A 24,437-nucleotide genomic window follows, 5' to 3' on the forward strand; every position below is an offset into this window, starting at 1 on the left:
TAACAACACGAACAGGGACGGGATTCAAGTTGCACCAGTGGCCCAAAGGTGCGAAAGTGGCAAGAAATTGGACGTTTGTTCCGCACACTTTACCGACGAAAGCTATGCTACGACAGAGACGGCAAGAATGCGTGGATATCCTGCGACACTCAAAGCAGATGCATTTCCAACTGGACTGGACAGATCAGCTTTCAGGAAAAGAGAGCGGATGAGGGTATGTCTACAGAATATATTAATTGATGAAAACTGGGCTGTCTGCACTCTCAAAGTGCATGTTGTTGCCAAATGTATTTCATATGCTGTAAACCTAGTTCATAGTTGTTAGTTTCCTTTAATGCCAAACAAACACATACCAATCGTTGGTTAGAAGGCGATCGCCGAATTCGTCCTCGCTTTCTCTCGTGTCGCTGGCTGTCGTGTCGTTTTCGTCGGTTTCGCTTGCATACGGCTCAAACCGATATGGCTCAATAGCTTCAGTTTCTTCTTCAATTTCGTTTTCGCTACCTGCATCCACACTACAACCATCTGTTTCAATACATGCATAATCTGTTGAATCGCTTAAGCCGCTGAAATCCGAGTCTGAATCCGAGCTAATGTCGCTATAGCTTGCTGTTCTAACCGCCATGTTTGTTTGTATTGGCATCACTGTGTGACGTCACAGGAAAATGGACGGGTGTATATAACGATGGTTAAAATCAGGCACTTTGAAGCTTTTTTTAGGGATATTGCGTGATGAGTAACATTTTGAAAAAAACTTCGAAAAATAAAATATATAATAATATTTTTAATGGTTTTAACCCTTCTGAAATTGTGATAATGTTCCCCTTTAAGGTACTTTTTGAGCACACAACAAACCTTTTTGCCCTTTTTGGTGGGCTTGATGTTGATCTTGGCCCTCTCCTGGAAGGTCTGCCGCAGCACGTGCCTGACCAGAGGTTCCCGAGCAATCTGCATGGCCACCATGTAGCGAGTCCCCTCCAGGACCGTCTCCGTGTTGGGGAACTGGCTGCACACGTAGTCCTTGGCCAGCTCCACCGGCTCGGCCGGGAACTGCTCGGTCTCGTGGCGCTGGTAGCTGTCTCGCAGGTTCTCTCCAAACTGCTCGGGGGTCAAGCCGAACTTTTTGGCCAGGCCGTCTGCGGTGAGGGGAGATGACGATGAGAATGATAAAGGTGCTGCAGATGAATTATTTCAAAATGATATACATACCGAGTCCTACACTCTGACAGATGCTGTACATGTCTCTGCGGGACGCCAGCTTGAGGTCAGGACCTTTCTGCTCCTCTTCCTCTTCTACCTCCACCTCCTCCTCCTCACCTTGAAGGACAATTTCCACATGACGTATTTGACACAGCAGACCATGCAACGTGACAAGACTTTAGGATGGTGTGCGAAGAGCTCCAGGTGCCTTCTTCAACCCTCTCACCATCTTCTGTGACTTCCTTGATCTTCCTGAGCCTCTTCTTCCTGGTCTTGGCAGCATTCTGCATTTTGGGAATGTCTCGGCCGTAGTAAAGCAGGAAGTGGTTGTAGATGTCGCCGAGCTCCTCCAGAGTCTGAACGTCTTTCAGCCTACAAACGATATTTGCTTGTTACAGACGGGTTTTCGCACAGCAAGAGGATGACAATGTCACATGAAGAAGAAGGTGTATATATGTATGTTTGTATGTAGTGCAGTACGAGCTGGAAGTACCTTTCCATGTCGGAAGTGTCCAGCGGACGGATTCCGTCAGCTAAAGGTTTGTCCGGGTCGGCTGAAATTTGCTCAAACTGGTAGGATTGCATCTTCTGAAAGAGGCGGGTCAGGTTCTGCTTGCGGGTCTTGAGCTGAGTCCACTAATGGAGGGAAATAACACCATGAAGGTTACATTAAAGAGCTTTTATTTCATTTATTGTCATATAGCTTCAGATTACCAGTCATTTTAGGAAAAGCAAGTCCATACATTGTTCTTTTCTTTTTCTTTTTTTATAAACATGCCATCCATCCATCTTCTTCCGCTTATCCGAGGTCGGGTCGCGGGGGCAGCAGCCTAAGCAGGGAAGCCCAGACTTCCCTCTCCCCAGCCACTTCGTTCAGCTCCTCCCGGGGGATCCCGAAGCATTCCCAGAACAGCTGGGAGACATAGTCTTCCCAACGTGTCCTGGGTCTTCCCCGTGGCCTCCTACCGGTCGGAAGTGCCCTAAACAACTACCGAGGGAGGCGATCGGGTGGCATCCTGACCAGATGCCCGAACCACCTCATCTGGCTCCTCTCGATGTGGAGGAGCAGCGGCTTTACTTTGAGCTCCCCCCGGATGGCAGAGCTTCTCACCCTATCTCTAAGGGAGAGCCCCGCCACCCGGCGGAGGAAACTCATTTCGGCCGCTTGTACCCGTGATCTTGTCCTTTCGGTCAAAACCCAAAGCTCATGACCATAGGTGAGGATGGGAACGTAGATCGACCGGTAAATCGAGAGCTTTGCCTTCCGGCTCAGCTCCTTCTTCACCACAACGGATCGATACAGCGTCCGCATTACTGAAGATGCCGCACCGATCCGCCTGTCGATCTCACGATCCACTCTTCCCTCACTCGTGAACAAGACTCCGAGGTACTTGAACTCCTCCACTTGGGGCAGGGTCTCCTCCCCAACCCGGAGATGGCACTCCACCCTTTTCCGGGCGAGAACCATGGACTCGGACTTGGAGGTGCTGATTCTCATCCCAGTCTCTTCATAAACATGCCAAATATTCCTATCCCATTTAAACGACAGAATGTAATTTATGTCCCTAAGTGCTCCAAAGTACAACCCAGAGGACCTTTTCAGTCCAGGTCTTGTTTTTTATTGGCCCTTGTTGTAAAAAATAATTAAATAATTGATTAATATTGAGATCAATTACCCAGGGGTTCCTTACATTAGTCGACTATTTGATTGATGGTAGGGATGTGTACATTTCACATTTGAATCGATACCGGTACTCAACGGTACCGATTTTGGGTAATTTTGTGTGTTAAGGAATATTAATATTTTTAATGATGAAATAAAAAAAATAAAAAAAGATTTGAACATTTCAAAATGAGCTGATTATGATAACTGATGTCCAGTTGTTACATCTTGTTTTACTACAACATTTTTTTTTTCAATAAAAAAAATATCAGGCATCAAACTATGAATGAACACATGTGGAGTTATGTACTTAAAGGGGAACATTATCACCAGACCTATGTAAGCGTCAATATATACCTTGATGTTGCAGAAAAAAGACCATATATTTTTCTAACCGATTTCCGAACTCTAAATGGGTGAATTTTGGCGAATTAAACGCCTTTCTATTATTCGCTCTCGGAGCGATGACGTCACAACGTGACGTCACATCGGGAAGCAATCCGGCATTTTCTCAAACACAGAGTCAAATCAGCTCTGTTATGTTCCGTTTTTTCGACTGTTTTCCGTACCTTGGAGACATCATGCCTCGTCGGTGTGTTGTCGGAGGGTGTAACAACACGAACAGGGACGGATTCAAGTTGCACCAGTGGCCCAAAGATGCGAAAGTGGCAAGAAATTGGACGTTTGTTCCGCACACTTTACCGACGAAAGCTATGCTACGACAGAGATGGCAAGAATGTGTGGATATCCTGCGACACTCAAAGCAGATGCATTTCCAACGATAAAGTCAAAGAAATCTGCCGCCAGCCCCCCATTGAATCTGCCGGAGTGTGTGAGCAATTCAGGGACAAAGGACCTCGGTAGCACGGCAAGCAATGGCGGCAGTTTGTTCCCGCAGACGAGCGAGCTAAACCCCCTGGATGTCTTGGCTCACACCGTCCCTTATGCCACCCAAGATGATCAAGAGAAGAATATCGACCCTAGCTTCCCTGACATCAAGTCCAAAACTGGACAGATCAGCTTTCAGGAAAAGAGAGCGGATGAGGGTATGTCTACAGAATATATTAATTGATGAAAACTTTATTCATTACCGGGTACTCGCTGTTTTACGTAAATTATTATACATACCGTATTTTCCGCACTATAAGGCGCACCTAAAAAACACTAATTTTCTCAAAAGCTGACAGTGCGCCTTATAACCCGGTGCGCTTTATATATGGATAAATATTAAGATTCATTTTCATAAAGTTTAGGTCTCGCAACTACGGTAAACAGCCGCCATCTTTTTTCCCCGTAGAAGAAGCGCGCGGTGCATGCTGGGATATGTGACGTTTCATTTCCATTTGTGTGTTTATGTAAAGACCCCAAAATGGCTCCTATTAAGTGTGTTGTCTGTCTAATTATAAATAATGCAGACGAGGCGTGTTAACTGAGTTCTCAACGTTTTCTCACAGCGTGCTCATAACCACATTCGAACTCCCAGCATACAACAACGCTTCTCAGGGCTACCGCGCATGCTCGTAACTATCGTTGCATGCTGGGTAGTGTAGTTGTTATATTTGCTAGCTCATAACAGCACATTGAGAGACACGCTTACGCGCTTAATTCAATACTCGCCGTCATTCCGGGTGGATTGACAAAAGACCTCCAGCCGCTAGATATTGGTGTCAACAGGGCATTCGAAGCTAGACTGCTAACTGCGTGGGAACTTCTCAGGGCTACCGCGCATGCTCGTAACTATCGTTGCATGCTGGGTAGTGTAGTTGTTATATTTGCTAGCTCATAACAGCACATTGAGAGACACGCTTACGCGCTTAATTCAATACTCGCCGTCATTCCGGGTGGATTGACAAAAGACCTCCAGCCGCTAGATATTGGTGTCAACAGGGCATTCGAAGCTAGACTGCTAACTGCGTGGGAACAATGGAAGACAGAAGGCGAACACACCTTCACTAAGACGAGGAGGCAGCGCCAGACGACGCCAACATCTGCCAGTGGATCGTAAATTTGCCCAACTTTTCACTTCGGACACCGAAGACGAAGGATTTACGAATGAAGAATAACTTCAGAAAGTGAGCGCTATGTTTATTTTGTGTGTTGTGACATTAACGTTCGAGCAACATTATGTTGCTATTGCTCTGCACTATTTTGAATTTTACTATGTTTGTGATTGCACATTTGCGTACATTTTGGGAGTGAACAGAGTTGTTAGAACGCTGGTTTTTAATATATTATTAAAGTTTGACTGACCTATCTGACTGTTTTTTTGACATTCCCTTTAGCGCAGCGTAGGCGCGGCTTATAGTCCGGGGCGGCTTATTGGTGGACAAAGTTATGAAATATGCCATTCATTGAAGGTGCGGCTAATAATCCGGTGCGCCTTATAGTGCGGAAAATACGGTAAACTGTGTTTACCAATAATGTAGCTTAAAAACATTTATTTTTTTCAATCATTCGAGTACATTCGGGTAGTCTTGTGTAATGCAGTATTTTGTGTCTATAGGTATGGTTAACCTGAGTGCTGAAATCGTGGAAAAATATATGTTCTTAGCGCGCCTGAAATGGGCTGTCTGCACTCTCAAAGTGCATGTTGTTGCCAAATGTATTTCATATGCTGTAAACCTAGTTCATAGTTGTTAGTAATTATCTTATCAGACAGTGTTTAGCCGCTGAAATCCGAGTCTGAATCCGAGCTAATGTCGCTATACCTTGCTGTTATTTCCGCCATGTTTGTTTGTATTGGCATCACTGTGTGACGTCACAGGAAAATGGACGGGTGTATATAACGATGGTTAAAATCAGACACTTTGAAGCTTTTTTAGGGATATTCCGTGATGGGTAAAATTTAGAAAAAAAACTTCGAAAAATAAAATAAGCCACTGGGAACTGATTTTTACTGGTTTTAACCCTTCTGAAATTGTGATAATGTTCCCCTTTAAGGAATATTAATATTTTTAATGATGAAATAAAAAAAAATAAAAAAGATTTGAACATTTCAAAATGATTATGATAACTGATGTCCAGTTGTTACATCTTGTTTTACTACATTTATTTTTCATTAAAAAAATATCAGGCATCAAAACTATGAATGAACACATGTGGAGTTATGTACTTAACAGAAAAAGGTGAAATAACATAACATGTTTTATATTCTAGTTTCTTCAAAATAGCCACCCTTTGCTCTGATTACGGTACTGCTTTACACTCTTGGCATTCTCTTGATCAGCTTCAAGAGGTAGTCACCTGAAATGGTTTTATCTTCACAGGTGAGCTTGAAGCTCATCAAGAGAATGACAAGAGTGTGCAAAGCAGTAATCAGAGCTATTTTGAAGAAACTAGAAATATAAATCATGCTTTCAGTTATTTGTTTGTTAAGTACATAATTACACATGTGTTCATTCATAGTTTTGATGCCTTCAGTGACAATCTACAATGTAAATTGTCATGAAAATTAAGACAACGCATTGAATGAGGAGAAGGTGTGTCCAGACTTTTGGCCTGTACTGTATATTGACCTACATTTGGTTGCTTTTAGCATCTTTAGTACTTAAATGTAAAACATGTGTCATACCTTTTCATCCCACTGCCACACTTTCCACAGGTCATTAATGTTCAGTTCAGGCTCCACGTATTCTTTTCTGTAGAAAGCGATAAAGGGCACCTGGACAAAAGCACACAAGACAAGCCCAGCGGTTACTTTCATTTTCACACATACGCAGAAAAAGCCTCCAAACAAACCTCAAATTGTTGATTCCTCATGAAGTTGAGCGCCTCTTTGATTTTGGCGATGGTGCTGGGGCCTTTCCGGCTGAAGTTGGTTGTCGTGCCTCGGTCCAAATAATCCGTGCTCTCCTGTTCACAGAGAAGAGAGGAAGTGGAACCCCTTTCTTCACAAGTCTAACCTGGCCGGGAGGGAAGCAGTTGCGACCTGAATGGAGATGGTGAGCGTGGAGAAGCAGTGTCTGAAGATCCACTCTGCCTCCTCTTCCAGCTCGTCATCCTCTGCCGGTTTGACTGGGATGGATCGCAGCTGAGGAACATACATAGAATGTCAGCGTGCAGAAGGTCTGCATTCCGGGAAAAGTGTGACTCTCCATTGTCGGGCGTAGAATTGAGATCATAATTATTATGGGGCGGCATGGCGTAGTGGGTAGAGCAACCGTGCCAGAAACCTGAGGGTTGCAGGTTCGCTCCCCGCCTCTTACCATCCAAAAATCGCTGCCGTTGTGTCCTTGGGCGGGACACTTCACCCTTTGTCCCCGGTGCCACTCACACCGGTGAATTGAATGATGAATGATAGGTGGTGGTCGGAGGGGCCGTTGGCGCAAATTGCAGCCACGCTTCCGTCAGTCTACCCCAGGGCAGCTGTGGCTATGAAAGTAGCTTACCACCACCAGGTGTGAATGATTGATGGGTTCTACATGTAAAGCGACTTTGGGTACTTAGAAAAGCGCTATATAAATCCCAGTTATTATTATTATTATTATTATTATAATTCATGGTGCAAACTATGTACTCATATAGGGCTGCAATTAAGGATGATTTTGATAGTCGATTAGTCAACGATTATCTTAACGATTAGTCGGCTAATCGGATAATAAAGCGTACACAATTAATGGCTCTAACTTTTCCATCGATTACTAAATGCAGCTTAAGTTATTTTAGGCATGTGCTTACTAACAACAAAGATTACTAATTCATTCATAAATATTTATTCATACTGTAACTGTGCTACTCATCCAGCTGTTACAAAGTGGAAATGGCTAATAAAATGTTGTCCATTTAAAAGAAAAGAAAGACAAAGTGCTTAAAAAAAACAATGAACCTTGTTTATGTATTAAAAACACTGTTAAAGGGGAACATTATCACCAGACCTATGTAAGCGTCAATATATACCTTGATGTTGCAGAAAAAAGACCATATATTTTTTTAACCGATTTTCGAACTCTAAATGGGTGAATTTTGGCGAATTAAACGCCTTTCTATTATTCGCTCTCGGAGCGATGACGTCACGATGTGACGTCACATCGGGAAGCAATCCACCATTTTCTCAAACACATTACAAACACCGAGTCAAATCAGCTCTGTTATTTTCCGTTTTTTCGACTGTTTTCCGTACCTTGGAGACATCATGCCTCGTCGGTGTGTTGTCGGAGGGTGTAACAACACGAACAGGGACGGATTCAAGTTGCACCAGTGGCCCAAAGATGCGAAAGTGGCAAGAAATTGGACGTTCGTTCCGCACACTTTACCGACGAAAGCTATGCTACGACAGAGATGGCAAGAATGTGTGGATATCCTGGGACACTCAAAGCAGATGCATTTCCAACTGGACTGGACAGATCAGCTTTCAGGAAAAGAGAGCGGATGAGGGTATGTCTACAGAATATATTAATTGATGAAAACTGGGCTGTCTGCACTCTCAAAGTGCATGTTGTTGCCAAATGTATTTCATATGCTGTAAACCTAGTTCAGAGTTGTTAGTTTCCTTTAATGCCAAACAAACACATACCAATCGTTGGTTAGAAGGCGATCGCCGAATTCGTCCTCGCTTTCTCCCGTGTCGCTGGCTGTCGTGTCGGTTTCGCTTGCATACGGTTCAAACCGATATGGCTCAATAGCTTCAGTTTCTTCTTCAATTTCGTTTCCGCTACCTGCCTCCACACTACAACCATCCGTTTCAATACATGCGTAATCTGTTGAATCGCTTAAGGCACTGAAATCCGAGTGTGAATCCGAGCTAATGTCGCTATAGCTTGCTGTTCTAACCGCCATGTTTGTTTGTATTGGCATCACTGTGTGACGTCACATGAAAATGGACGGGTGTATATAACGATGGTTAAAATCAGGCACTTTGAAGCTTTTTTTTAGGGATATTGCGCGATGAGTAAAATTTTGAAAAAAACTTCGAAAAATAAAATAAGCCACTGGGAACTGATTTTTAATGGTTTTAACCCTTCTGAAATTGTGATAATGTTCCCCTTTAAAATAGCAGCAATTGAAATAAACAACAAAACACTAAATTTAACTTCCTCAAAAAAGAAAAGCATTTTGTGATGTTTAAAAAGCTGCACACTGGTATAGACAGCTCAGATAAATTTCCATAAAACGCCTCACATCGCGCAACAGAGCAGCAGACGACAAGTAGGGACGGCGTGGCGAAGTTGGTAGAGTGGCCGTGCCAGCAATCGGAGTGTTGCTGGTTACTGGGGTGCAATCTCCACCTTCTACCATCCTAGTCACGTCCGTTGTGTCCTTGGGCAAGACACTTCACCCCTTGCTCCTGATGGCTACTGGTTAGCTAGCGCCTTGCATGGCAGCTCCCGCCATCAGTGTGTGAATGTGTGTGTGAATGGGTGAATGTGGTAATACTGTCAAAGCGCTTTGAGTACCTTGAAGGTAGAAAAGCGCTATACAAGTATAACCCATTTATCATTTAAGTAAACATGCTAATGCTAAGCCAGCTTGAAATAACAAAAGAGTAAGTGCTTAGTTCGCTTAAACAGACATGTATTGAACCATGTTACAGCAAAAAGTTAGCAGATATTACCAAGAAATTAACAGGTAGATTAATACGAGTCTAGAGAGAGGATAATATTACAGAAAGTGTGTGTGCATTGCTTTGTCTGTCGTGTACCACAGTGGTCTCCAACCACCGGTCCGTGACGCATTTTCTACTAGGCCTCAGAGAAACATTAAATAATTTATAAACGACCGCATTTTCTTAAACTTGAATTTCGCCTGTCCTGCTAAACACACCAATAAGCTTGTTCATAGACGTATAGTAAAACTCCTAATAGGAAGTTACCATTTGGTATTATATTTATACAACTTTTTTTTACATGCAACAATTAATGCACATTATTGAACATATAAAATGTAAATGTGCCCGATTGTAGCCAAAAACTATTTTCCATCTGCAGTCCCCGGCAGGTTGTTGGTATATACCAGGGGTCGGCAACCTTTACCAGTCAAAGAGCCATTTTGACCAGTTTCACAAATTATAGAAAACAATGGGAGCCGCAAAATTTTTTGAAACTTTAAATGAAATAACACTGTATATAACTTTTTTTTTTTGCTTTGTGCTATGTTTAAACCAGGGGTCTCAGACACGCTGCCCACACCTTTATATGGATTTTTTAAGCTAGTGCGGCACGCGGGTTTTGAATGAATAGCGCTTGTCAGCGTCATGCGTGCCGTGATGGTACAGCATATAGCGCCCACTACAACCAGCGTGCCTGATCAGCCACATGTTGTATGGTGCTTCCGCTTGCTCACGTAGGTGACAGCAAGGCATACTTGGTCAACAACCACACAGGTTACACTGACGGTGGCGGTATAGAAACAACTTTAACACTCTTACTAATAATGCGCCACACTGTGAACCCACACCAAACAAGAATGACAAACACATTTCGGGAGAACATCTGCACCGTAACACAACATAAACACAACAGGACAAATACCCAGAATCCCATGCAGCCCTAACTCTTCCGGGATACATTATACACCCCCGCTACCAAACCCCGCCCACCTCAACCGACGCACAGAGGGGGGGGTTGATGTGTGAGGGAGCAGGCTTGGGGTAGGGGCGGGTTTTGGTGGTAGCAGGGGTGTATAATGTAGCCCGGAAGAGTTAGGGCTGCATGGGATTTTGGGTGTTTGTTCTGTTGTGTTTATGTTGTGTTAAGGTGCAGATGTTCTCCTGAAATGTGTTTGTCATTCTTGTTTGGTTTTGGTTCAAAGTGTGGCGCATTATTAGTAAGAGTGTTAAAGTTGTTTTATATGATCACCGTCAGTGTAACCTGTGTGGCTGTTGACCAAGTATGCCTTGCTGTCAAGTACGTGTGCAAGCAGTAGATGTATTTTGTATAACAAATGTTGGGCTGGCACGCTGTCAATACAGATTGTAGAGGGCGCCAAATGTTGTACCATCACGGCACGCCCTTAATATAGCTTTAAGGGTGAAAATCGGTGAATATTTATCCCGGGAGTTTTCTGCGAGGGCACTGAATTCCGGAAGTCTCACGGGACAATTGGGGGGTTCAGCAAGTAAGCTGCTGAGCCGCATCAGAGCGATCAAAGAGCCGCATGCGGCTCCGGAGCCGCGGGTTGCCGACCCCTGGTATATACTGTTGTATATACCACATTTGATGATATGTAGTATACGATCAACCTTCTAGGGACCATCTCATCACAAAGAAACGAGCCCAGAGCTCCCACTAATTCAGAGTTTAGTGTCTATTGTATTTTTCATGCATTTAATTTTGCTGCATTTGTCTGCCACATGTAAGAGCCTTGTCCATAAAAAAATGCCTTCAATAAACCGGTCCCTGGTACAAATAATGTTGGGGACCCCTGGTGTACCAGACTGCCAGCCATCACATAGATGGGTGGAAAGATCCATAAGTCAATGATGTTGATAGTAAGATTAGTACAGTATATGTGTGATACCAGTAATTAGATCATACTTGCCAACCTTGAGACCTCCAATTTCGGGAGGTGGGGGGTGGGTGCGGGGGGCGTGGTTGGGGCGGGGCGTGGTTGGGGGCGTGGTTAAGAGGGGAGGAGTATATTTACAGCTAGAATTCACCAAGTCAAGTATTTCATATATATATATATATATATATATATATATATATATATATATATATATATATATAAAAGAAATACTTGAATTTCAGTGTTCATTTATTTACACATATACACACACATAACACTCATCTACTCATTGTTGAGTTAAGGGTTGAATTGTCCATCCTTGTTCTATTCTCTGTCACTATCTTTCTAACCATGCTGAACACCCTCTCTGATTATGCATTGCTGTGTGGCACGCACAAAAGTGCTTTCATCAAATGCACTAGATGGCAGTATTGTCCTGTTTAAGAGTGTCACAACATTGCTGTTTACGGCAGACGGACTGCTTTACTGTAGACGTTCTTTATATTGTGGGAAAGCGGACTCAGGTCCGCCTGAATTTCGGGAGATTTTCGGGAGAAAATTTGTCCCGGGAGGTTTTCGGGAGAGGCGCTGAATTTCGGGAGTCTCCCGGAAAATCCGGGAGGGTTGGCAAGTACCGTATTTTCCGCACTATTAGCCGCACCTAAAAACCACAAATTTACTCAAAAGCTGACAGTGCGGCTTTTAACCCGGTGCGCTTTATATATGGATTAATATTACGATTCATTTTCATAAAGTTTCGATCTCGCAACTTCGGTAAACAGCCGCCATCTTTTTTCCCGGTAGAACAGGAAGCGCTTCTTCTTCTACGCAAGCAACCGCCAAGGTAAGCACCCGCCCCCATAGAACAGGAAGCGCTTCTTCTTCTACTGTAAGCAACCACCCGCCCGCGTAGAAGAAGAAAAAGCGCGCGGATATCACCGTACGTTTCATTTCCTTTGTGTGTTTACATCTGTAAAGACCACAAAATGGCTCCTACTAAGCGTCAGGGATCCGGTTCATGAAAAGACGCAATCTCTCCATCCGCACACGGATTACTATTTCACAGCAACTGATATTCCTGTGAAACGCACTGTGGATACAACGGGAGCAGGTACGGTGAATATTCGCACCACAGGGAATGAGAAGTCATCCTTCACTGTGGTTCTAGCTTGCCATGCTAATGGCCAGAAACTTCCACCCATGGTGATATTCAAAAGGAAGACCTTGCCAAAAGAGACCTTTCCAGCCGGCGTCATCATAAAAAGCTAACTCGAAGGGATGGATGAAGAAAAGATGAGCGAGTGGTTAAGGTAAGTTTAAGTTTACGCGGGTGGCTTTTTTCACGCAGCTCTGTCCATGTTGATATACGTATGTTTGTGATTGCACATTTGCGTACATTTTGGGAGTGAACAGAGTTGTTAGAACGCTGGTTTTTAATATATTATTAAAGTTTGACTGACCTATCTGACTGTTTTTTTGACATTCCTTTAGCGCAGTTAGATGCGGCTTACAACACCGGGCGGCTTATAGGTGGACAAAGTTTTGAAATATGCCGTTCATTGAAGGCGCGGCTTTTAACCCAGGGCGCCTTATGGTGCGGAAAATACGGTGTGAATTGGATCGATATTGGTTTTTCACAAAATCAGTTTTGTTGTTTTTGGTATTGTTTAAGAAATCTGGGGAAAAGTCCCTGGACACAGAAGGATTCTGACTTTGTATTGGTTAAACAATTGCCATATTTTTCGGAGTATAAGTCGCTCCGGAGTATAAGTCGCACCGGCCGAAAATGCACAATAAAGAAGGGAAAAAACAAATATAAGTCGCACTGGAGTATAAGTCGCATTTTTTGGGGAAATGTATTTGATAAAACCCACCACCAAGAATAGACATTTGAAAGGCAATTTAAAATAAATTAAGAATAGTGAACAACAGGCTGAATAAGTGTACGTTATATGAGGCATAAATAACCAACTGAGAAGGTGCCTGGTATGTTAACGTAACATATTATGGTAAGAGTCATTCAAATAACTATAACATATAGAACATGCTATACGTTTACCAAACAATCTGTCACTCCTAATCACTAAATCCCATGAAATCTTATACGTCTAGTCTCTTACGTGAATGAGCTAAATAATATTATTTGATATTTTACGGTAATGTGTTAATAATTTCACACATAAGTCGCTCCTGAGTATAAGTCGCACCCTCGGCCAAACTATGAAAAAAAACTGCGACTTATAGTCCGAAAAATACGGTGTATGAAATAATTGGTTGAGATCGTTACAATGATTAAAAGTGTTTTTCTGCCGATTATAATTATGCTTAAAAAATAAAAAATCTAAATCATTTAGCGATCTTAAACATTTTAAAGTAAATGTATTAGTGTTAATCTTACTGCTAGTTCACTTCCCAAAAAGTAAGGCGCTTTTATGGTTCCTTATTTTTTTTTAATCATATAGTCAATAACTTTCACCATACATACATACTACAATTTACAGTTAACACATAAGATGGTATCAGCTGATCTCACTTTCTTTTGTATCGTCGAACCAAGAAAGTTTCTACATTCAAAATGTAGGAGCCTAAATGCTGTTTAAGTTCATTTACATTTTATGGAAGGTGCTTTTTGTTTATTCAGTCAAAATGGGACTATTTACTTTATTTGCATGCTTAGAATAATTATAAGGTACACTTTATTTGTAATTATTACATTTGTCTAAATTTGATGACGTAACTGTTTGATTGCATATATGGCGGAAGGATCTGTGTGGTAGGTTGATTTTTGGACACAAGGTATTGTGGGTAATGGCAGTCAGGTGCGGGGGAATTGAGCCACACAGCTTTTTGACCTCACTCTTACTTTTTCTTACTCTTAACTTTTTCTAACTCGTTCTTGCCTTAACAAACTCGCTTTATTTTGCCATTCATTTGTTTCCACATCGTTATTGTTTTACGTTTTTGAATTATTAAGTAAACGATACAAAACGAAGAGGAGCGTCTGGAGTTTGTTTGTTGTTGCCGAAGCAAGCGGAGCCAGGAGAAAGTAGAGGAGCGTCAAGCTAAAGGCTTCATTAGGAATCTACACAAAATATAGGTAGTGTATGTTTGGGAAATTCATTTTGAAAAAAATGTTGCACCACTACTAGAGATGCGCGGTTTGCGGGCACAACCGCGGAGTCTGCAGATTATCCGCGGATCGGGCGGATGAAATTTTAAAAAATTAGATTTTATCCGCGGGTCGGGTCGGGTCGGGCGGTTGAAATAAAAAAAAATTAGATTTTAAATAGATTCAGGCGGGTGGCAGTTAAACCAATTCGTAAATATATATACATAGTTAAATGTTGTTACCCACATACGAAAAACGAGCAGGCACCTGCTGCATATGCCACAACAGAAGAAAGAAAAAAAAAGAGATGGACACTTTTACGGAGCGGAGAAGGCCCCCGACGCCTCGCCGGGGTCCGGGACCGAGGCCCCTTCCCCCGAGAGGGCCCCACCGGGAGCCGTAGCTGAGGCGATCCGCGAGAAGGGCCCGACGCACGTCCAGGGTCACCACCGCACCGACACCCCGCCTTGTCCGCCTTTGCCCCGGCCGGCGTCACGCGCAGCAGGTAAGCAGCTTACCTGCCCGCCACCCCCGTGGCCGGGGGCTCATAACAGGGGTCACTCCGCGCGCTCCGCCCGCGCAGCTTACCTGCCCGCCACCCCTGTTGCCGGGGGCGCGTAACAGGGGTCACTCCGCGCGCAGTGCGCTCACGAAAGGGGTGGGGCTCACCCTGGTTGATATAGACAGCAGGACGGTGGCCATGGACGTCGGAACCCGCTAAGGAGTGTGTAACAACCCACCTGCCGAATCAACTAGCCCTGAAAATGAATGGCGCTGGAGCGTTGGGCCCATACCCGGCCGTCGCCGGCAGCGAGACGCGCTTGGAGGTGCGCTCAGCGCGGCTCCCATATGATTGCGCACTGGTGTGCGTCTGGGTCGTGACAGCGTGGCACGCGAATGTCTGTGATGCATTGGATCAGTCTCCTTTCTTTAACAGGCAAAAGCTTTATAACCTCACTAATGCCTTGCATCGTCTATATTAGATATATAACAACGGGCGGGTGCGGGCGGATGGCGGGCGGGTGCGGTTCTGATCAAATGTTACATCGGGTGGATGGCGGATGGTTGACGACTTTCTGATGCGGTTGCGGATGAAATAATTGCCTATCCGCGCATCTCTAACCACTATAGTATTTGTTAGAAAAAGAAATTGAATCTACAAAGTAATCGATCAATCGAAAAAGTAATCGATAGATTAATCGATCCAAGAAAATGTGTTTGATGCTGAAGAAATCAAAGACATTGTTTGCTTCTATGTCACAGAGCTGCTAAAGGTTATAGATAACAAAATATGGTTAGATGGTGTTTTACGCAGACCACATTATGACAAACACACAAAGAAATAAAAAAAACAAGCGTCCACCTGGAACCTCTCGGGCATGTCCGTGGTACGGATCTCGTTGTCCTGGTCGGTCATGTGACTGCTCTCCAGCTCGCTGGGCTCGTAGATCTCAAAGATGCTCTTGCGGCCCAGCCTCCTCTTGGTCTGCTTCTTGGGCCGGTCCCAGCCCTCTTCGTCCTGGTCCTCCTCCTCCTCCTCGCCCTGGTCGTAGGTGTCGGCGTCAAAGTCGGCAAAGTCAAAGTCGCCGCCAAAGATCTCCTGCGCCTCCTGCAGGGCTCTGCGGGAAGACACGGAGCGCGGGTTAGGCTTGGCCGCTCTAGAGGGCACAGACGCGTGCAAAGAAGACAGAGGACTCACGCGTCCGTGTATCCTGAGAATTTCTTGCCCCTTTTCTTGGTGATGGGTTGTCCGTCATCATCCACAATAAAGTCGTCTATGTCTGTGGGATGCAAGCACAAAACGCCGCCATGTTTAGACACGATAAACCAAAACGACTGCAAATACAGTAAAGAAGGTTGTAGTTTTGCCTCATTCCTGTGAGAATCCTGCATGGAACCGATTAGGGCTGGGCGATATATCGATATACTCGATATATCGCGGGTTTGTCTCTGTGCGATATAGAAAATGACTATATCGTGATATTCAAGTATACGTTCTCACGCAGTTGCTTTTAGCTACGGGAATTACACTGCATTCGTTTCCCACTCTTTCTTGTCTCTCCTTCTCACAGAGACTTAAAACAAGCGCACCTTCTTATATACGTCACGTGTGCAACGTCACACGCTCCCGCGGAGCAGACAGGTAGCGACATGGTAACGTTAGCTGCGATGCTAACGGTGCGGTGCGAGTGGTAATACGAGAGAAAGAAGGTGCGAATCTGGTAACAAATGAAGGAAGAATTAATTCCCCAGAAAAACAGCACGGGGTCCATCGTGTGCCGGTGGTTTGGCTTCAAGCGGGAAGATGTTGAACAATTATGCGGCAAAAGCGTTACTACAAAAAGTAGCACTGCTAATGTAGCATCATTTGAAAAGTCACCCGCTAGAGCAGGGGTCGGCAACCTTTACCAGTCAAAGAGCCATTTTGACCAGTTTCACAAATTATAGATAACAATGGGAGCCGCAAAATCTTTTTGAAATTTTAAATGAAATAACACTGTATACAAAGCTTTTTATTTGCTTTGTATAAATCAGGGGTCTCAGACACGCTGCCCACACCTTTATGTGGAATTTGAAAGCTGGTGCGGCACGCGGGTTTTAAATGAATGGCTCGGCGTCATGCGCGCCGTGATGGTACAACATATAGCACCCACTACAGCCAGCGTGCCTGATCAACTACCACTACAACTATATGGGGCTTCCGCTTGCTCACGTAGGTGACAGCAAGGCATACTTAGTCAACAACCACACAGGTCACACTGACGGTGGCGGTATAAAAAAAAAAAAAACTTTAACACTCTTACTAATAATGCGCCACACTGTGAACCCACACCAAACAAGAATGACAAACAAATTTCGGGAGAACATCTGCACCGTAACACAACATAAACACAACAGGACAAATACCCAGAATCCCATGCAGCCCTAACTCTTCCGGGATACATTATACACCCCCACCCACCTCAACCGACGCACAGAGAGGGGGTGGGGGGTTTGATGTGTGAGGGAGCAGGGTTGGGGTGGGGGCGGGGTTTGGTGGTAGCAGGGGTGTATAATGTAGCCCGGAAGAGTCAGGGCTGCATGGGATTCTGGGTGTTTGTTCTGTTGTGTTTATGTTGTGTTAAGGTGCAGATGTTCTCCCGAAATGTGTTTGTCATTCTTGTTTGGTTTTGGTTCAAAGTGTGGCGCATTATTAGTAAGAGTGTTAAAGGTGTTTTATATGACCACCGTCAGTGTAACCTGTGTGGCTGTTGAACAAGTATGCCTTGCTGTCACGTACGTGTGCAAGCTGAAGATGTAAATTGTATTGCAAGTGTTCGTCTGGCACGCTGTTAATACAGATTGTAGAGGGCGTCAAATGTTGTACCATCATGGCACGCCCTTATTATAGCCGTAAGGGTGAAAATCGGTGAATATTAATCCCGGGAGTTTTCTGCGAGAGGCACTAAAATCTGGAAGTCCCACGGGAAAATTGGGGGGTTCAGCAAGTGAGCTGCTGAGCCGCATCAGAGTGATCAAAGAGCCGCATGCGGCTCCGGAGCCGCGGGTTGCCGACCCCTGCGCTAGAGAATAAGGAGTGCTTGAAACTCCGCATGTCAACATCTCTGTTCGGTGCCACACCCACAAACTGCCGAAGCAACCATTTCCACATCAACACCGTATGAAAAAAATAGTCAACAGAAGGAGATAACGTCCACAGGAACCTACCACATAGCGAAGGACGTACACTATTTGATTTCCTATTATGCAGCTCATTTTTATTTGACACTTATTGAAATATCTTGTGTGACATCATGCACAAAAGTGCACTTTATTTGTTTTAAACTATTGTAGTGGCGTTCTGTACAAAAAGTGCACTTGAATTTAGTGTTGTTTTGATATGTCATCTTAGTGACATCATGCACAAAAGTGCACTCATAGCTTGTTTTAAAATGTCTCTGACAATCTTGCACTTTCTGTTTTGGAAATGACATGAATGTTTATACCACTGCTTAATAACTGTTTAATAAATACACTTTTGGTCAATTGACTTAGTTGTGATTTCCCTCTCTGCATCAAAGTTTAAAATGAGCATATATTAATGCAGTATGAACAAGAATGTTTTAAATGTAGACACATAGAATCATCATACTGCTGTGATTATATGCATCAAGTAGAGATGCGCAATTGGGCAATTATTTCATCCCCAACCGCATCACAAAAGTCGTCAACCATCCGCATCCACCCGAACTAACATTTAATCAATACCGCACCCGCCCGTTGTTATATATCTAATATAGACGATGCAAGGCATTAGTGAGGTTATAAAGCTTTTCCCTGTTAAAGAAAGGAGACTGATCCAATGCAGCAGAGACATTCAATGCGTGCCACGCTGTCACGGCCCAGACGCACACCAGTGCGCTATCACCTGGGAGCCGCGCTGAGCGCACCTCCAAGCGCGTTGAGGTGCGATGTCCCTCGCACCCGCGGCGGCTCCACCCGGGCTCGCGCCCGAGGCTTCAGCGCGCACCGCGGCGGCCATCCTACTCGTCGCGACCTAGCCCTCGCGGCTCTCGCTGCCGGCGACGGCCGGGTATGGGCCCGACGCTCCAGCGCCATCCATTTTCAGGGCTAGTTACACCCTCCTTAGCGGGTTCCGACTTCCATGGCCACCGTCCTGCTGTCTATATCAACCAACACCTTTTCTGGGGTCTGATGAGCGTCGGCATCGGGCGCCTTAACCCGGCGTTCGGTTCATCCCGCAGCGCCAGTTCTGCTTACCAAAAGTGGCCCACTCGGCTCACCAGGGTGAGCCCCACCCCTTTCGTGAGCGCACTGCGCGCGGAGTGACCCCTGTTACGCGCCCCCGGCAACGGGGGTGGCCGGCAGGTAAGCTGCGCGGGCGGAGCGCGCGGAGTGACCCCTGTTACGAGCCCCCGGCCACGGGGGTGGCGGGCAGGTAAGCTGCTTACCTGCTGCGCGTGACGCCGGCCGCGGCGAAGGCGGACGAGGCGGGGTGTCGGTGCGGTGGGCGCAGTGGTGACCCTGGACGTGCGTCGGGCCCTTCTCGCGGATCACCTCAGCTACGGCTCCCGGTGGGGCCCTCTCGGGGGAAGGGGCCTATGTATATATATTTCCGAATTGGTTTAACTGCCACCCGCCTGAATCTATTTAAAATCTAATTTTTTAAAATTCAAACCGCCCGACCCGACGATAAAATCTAATTTTTTTTTATTTCAACCGCCCGACCCGCGGATAATCCGCGGACTCCGCGGTTGTGTCCGCAAACCGCGCATCTCTAGCATCAAGTGTTCATTCAAGGCTAAGGCAAAATATCGAGATATATATATCGTGTATGGCCTAAAAATATCGAGATATTAGTAAAAGGCCATATCGCCCAGCCCTAAAACCAATGCATTAAGACAAGTTGCATTGTGCTCAAACAACCACCAGGTAGCATCTGTGAGCAAATAATACTGTATCATGTCTTTTGTACTTATGAGGTCGGTAGGGCATTCTTCACTCAGGCTTTCAGTGAGGAATGAGGCAAAAACACACCCAGACCCACTAACTCGTCACTCTTCATACCCGACTCCTCATCCTCTCCCTCCTCCTCGTCCTCGACTTGAGGAAGGGTCTCGTGCACAGCCTCTCCCTCGTCCAGCTCGCCGTCCGCGTCGCCGTGAAAGATCTCGTCTGCGATCTGGTCCTTCTCGTCGTCGTCGTCTTCCTCGTCGTCGTCCATCGTCTTCACGCGGTCGTACTTCTTCTTCTGCGGGAGAACAGCGTCGCATCGTCACCACCGGGAACTGACTGGAGGAAAGGTAAAGGATACATACCCTCCTCTTGACTTTAACGCCCAGGTTTTCCTCAATTAGGGCAAGATCGTCGTCGTCCAGGTAGTCATCGTAATCTTTAAGAAGGAGAACGGTCAGAGGGACTTCAGTACATGAAAAATGTTAAAGGGGAACATTATCACCAGACCTATGTAAGCGTCAATATACACCTTGATGTTGCAGAAAAAAAAACATATATTTTTTAACCGGTTTCCGAACTCTAAATGGGTGAATTTTGGCGAATTAAACGCCTTTCTAATAAGAAGAGGGAAAAAAATAAATAAAATTTGACCTCTTATTCCAGAAAATAAGGTAAATTCCTCTATGTATTGTCATTTTATTCAGAAAATTAGGGAAATTCTTGCTTTTTTTATTTAGATTTTTTCCAGGAAGTAAGGGAGATTGCCCCTTTTTAAAAATGTTTTTTAATGAAAGTTTGATATTTGGAAACAGCCTTTAAAAATAACTGACATTTTACAGAAAATTTGAGAAATTCTGCCATTTTTATTTATTTTTATTTCAGAAAATAGAAGAACCCCCCCCCCACCCCTCCAAATTAAGGGATTTTTTTCTCTCAGAAAATAAGGGAAAAAAATAAATAAAATTTGACTTCTTATTCCAGAAAATAAGGGAAATTCCTCTATGTATTGTCATTTTATTCAGAAAATTAGGGAAAGTCTTGCTTTTTTTTTAATTAAATTTTTTTCCAGGAAGTAAGGGAGATTGCCCCTTTTTAAAAATGTTTTTAATGAAAGTTTGATATTTGGAAACAGCCTTTAAAAATAACGGACATTTTACAGAAAATGACAGAAATTCTGCCATTTTTTATTTATTTTTATTTCCTGGAGGTCAACTGCTGCCAGCCGTCCATCACCCCAAATGGGAATCAAGCGGTGGTGAAGGCGCCTTTCTAATATTCGCTCTCGGAGCGATGACGTCACAACGTGGCGTCACATCGGGAAGCAATCCGCCATTTTCTCAAACACAGAGTCAAATCAGCTCTGTTATTTTCCGTTTTTTCGACTGTTTTCCGTACCTTGGAGACATCATGCCTCGTCTAAAGGGCATGTCGCGATTCAATACACGCACAGAGCACTTGCAAGCAGAAACAGTGCAGAGACAGAAGAGGGGAACCTGATCGTATTTTGGCTTCAAAACTATTGATAAAGGTGAAGCTATAAACACTAAAGCAGTGCTTTAAAACAGAGCTAACTAGCGGCTAGGGTCTCGCCCCCCATGGCGACTAATAAAGTACATTTCTTACAAATGACATCCCTGCAGGACGGGGAATAGCTAAACATGCTTCACTACACACTGTACGATGATACAACAGCTTTTTTTATCATCACAAAATCTTTTGTCATTTTTGTTATTGTTTACAAACTCAGGAAATGTGTCCCTGGACACAGGAGCTCTTTATTTTATGACTAATGTACAACCCTGTAACTACCGTACTTGGTAATGAATCAATACCCTAATTTGTAGTATCACCCAAAACCAGAGGTGGGTAGTAACGCGCTACATTTACTCCGTTACATCTACTTGAGTAACCTTTGGGATAAATTGTACTTCTAAGAGTAGTTTTAATGCAACATACTTTTACTTTTACTTGAGTATATTTATAGAGAAGAAACGCTACTTTTACTCCGCTACTTTTATCTACATTCAGCTCGCTACTCGCTACTAATTTTTATCGATCTGTTAATGCACGCTTTGTTTGTTTTGGTCTGTCAGACAGACCTTCATAGTGCCTGCGTTTCAACAAATACAGTCACTGGTGACGTTCACTCCGTTCCACCAATCAGATGCAGTCACTGGTGACGTTGGACCAATCAAACAGAGCCAGGGGTCACATGACCTGACTTAAACAAGTTGAAAAACGTATTCGGGTGTTACCATTTAGTGGTCAATTGTACGGAATATGTACTGTACTGTGCAATCTACTAATAAAAGTTCCAATCAATCAATCAAAAGTGTGAAGGAAAAAAGACCCTTTTTTTATTTCAACCGTCCATCCCGTCAAAAGCCTAAAGACTGACTGCACAGTTCCTGTCTTCACAATAAAAGTGCCGCTCCATCGCGCCTGCGCTTTCAAAATAAGAGTCTCCGAAAGCCAGCGCAAACAAGCTAGCAAGCTACGGAGTTTGCCGCCAATGTATTTCTTGTAAAGTGTATAAAAACGAATATGGAAGCTGGACAAATAAGATGCCAAAAACCAACCACTTTCATGTGGTATTAGACAGAAAGGAGGAACTTTTTTTCTCCTCCATTTGAAAACGAGGACGTTATCAGCACTACTGTCTGATTACAATCAATGCAAGTCATCAGAATCAGGTAATACACCAACTTATATTCTTGTCTTCATGAAAGAAAGGAATCTATATGTGTTAAACATGCATGTATATTCATTAAAACACCTTTAACATGTAAACAAAAACGGCAAAATAAATAAATATAAATTATATACTGTATATATCAATGTATGTATGTATATATATGTATATATATATATATACATTATGTATATGTGTATATATATATACATTATGTATGTGTATATATATATATATATATATATATATATATATATATATATATATATACATATATATATATATATATATATATATATATATATATATATATATATATATGATATGTGTGTGTATGTTACTCATCAGTTACTCAGTACTTGAGTAGTTTTTTCACAACATACTTTTTACTTTTACTCAAGTAAATATTTGGGTGACTACTCCTTACTTTTACTTGAGTAATACATCTCTAAAGTAACAGTACTCTTACTTGAGTACAATTTCTGGCTACTCTACCCACCTCTGCCCAAAACTTATGTATCCAAACAGCAGAACAATAGGTGCTTATTACATTTGAACAGAAATATAGATACAAACAGAAAGTAACCAGATATTAACAGTAAATTAACAAGTTGGTTAATATTCCATTTTCTACCGCCTGTCCCTCATAATTTTCAATCGGAAATGACCCAACATGTTACTGCATACGTCGACCTGTAGGATGCTACAGCAGGGTTTCCCCTTAATGTGTTGGATTGTGGCGGTGCAACGCGGCAAAATATTAGCCGCCACACCTTAAAAAAAATGTTTTTTCTGTGACAACAAATTAAAGAAATATAATGTATTGTAGCGTCCAGAAGAAGACACAAAGTCTGACGCTCATTTTAGCTTTTATTGCCAATCTTATGGTAACAATGGGCCCAATTCCAACAGATATTTCTTATTTTCCTATATTCCTATTTCTCCGTGCTTCACTTTTCCTATTTTCCTATTTCTCCGTGCTTCACTCCGAGACACACAACACTTTCTCATACTACGCCAACATGGTATGTTCATAGACCATGGGAAAAATTAACACGACACAATAACATGCTCTATAACACCAGTAGGTAGTTACAGTATGAATATATATATATATATATATATATATATATATATATATATATATATATATATATATACATATACATATATATATATATATATATATTGTTGCGTTTTGGACCAGTTGTTCCTCCCAGGGAATTCAAGTCACAATTCGCTCCCAAGTTCTTTCCGACACTTAAAGCTGAGTTGAAAAACCACCAGAGACAGAATAGGTATTTTGTTGTATATTCTCAAAGCTTTGCCAATATACATTTTGATTGAGACCAGTCTAACCCTAGAACCTTCTATCGCGCATACCCAAAATGGTCTGTCTTCCCAACGCCAAAAACCTCTCTTTCCTTCCCCCTCCCTAGCCAAAACAAAATGCTAGTCAAAACACATTCCAAAGAACTCAAGGGCAACACACACAGTATACTTGCTGACAGAGCATCAAGAGAAGAAATGGAAAAAGTACAACTTAAATTCAGATATATGTAAATATCTGCCTCCGACAATTCCCCCTTCAGATCTTCTAAAAAGATCTTTATCACTAGTACAACACTTCTAAAATATGCCCCTCTTTGAGCAAGCTAGTAAAAATTAAAAGCATAGTTACATGGGAGATAAACGGATGGAATCTATGTCAATGTCGTCACTCATACAGGGAAGGAAACTAGCATTTCTCGAAAGTCACCACTTTGCCTGACCCCCTTCAGTGACATAGCAAACCCAGGTTGTTCAGCAAGCCCCTCAACAGCATCACGAGTCAGGTTGGTCAGTCTCAACAGATTATAAAAAACATAGTTAAT

General features: G+C 43.4%; 1 protein-coding gene across 2 annotated transcripts in view; it reads right to left on the bottom strand.

Annotated features, from left to right (window-relative positions):
* supt6h (SPT6 homolog, histone chaperone and transcription elongation factor) overlaps positions 1–24,437 on the bottom strand; it is a 68,676-nt gene that overhangs the window by 40,453 nt on the left and 3,786 nt on the right. For both annotated transcript variants that reach the window (XM_061962984.1, XM_061962983.1), the window contains exons 4-14: positions 20,234–20,307; positions 19,983–20,166; positions 16,114–16,195; positions 15,778–16,033; positions 6,792–6,893; positions 6,602–6,715; positions 6,435–6,524; positions 1,694–1,836; positions 1,427–1,572; positions 1,210–1,317; positions 856–1,136 (exon numbers count right to left, since the gene is read on the bottom strand). In XM_061962984.1, the coding sequence (XP_061818968.1) occupies positions 856–1,136; positions 1,210–1,317; positions 1,427–1,572; positions 1,694–1,836; positions 6,435–6,524; positions 6,602–6,715; positions 6,792–6,893; positions 15,778–16,033; positions 16,114–16,195; positions 19,983–20,166; positions 20,234–20,307 (1,580 nt within the window). The remainder of the gene's footprint in view (positions 1–855; positions 1,137–1,209; positions 1,318–1,426; positions 1,573–1,693; positions 1,837–6,434; positions 6,525–6,601; positions 6,716–6,791; positions 6,894–15,777; positions 16,034–16,113; positions 16,196–19,982; positions 20,167–20,233; positions 20,308–24,437) is intronic.

This window comes from Nerophis lumbriciformis, linkage group LG09 (genome assembly GCF_033978685.3).
Source record: "Nerophis lumbriciformis linkage group LG09, RoL_Nlum_v2.1, whole genome shotgun sequence".
Classification (NCBI taxonomy): Eukaryota; Metazoa; Chordata; class Actinopteri; order Syngnathiformes; family Syngnathidae; genus Nerophis; species Nerophis lumbriciformis.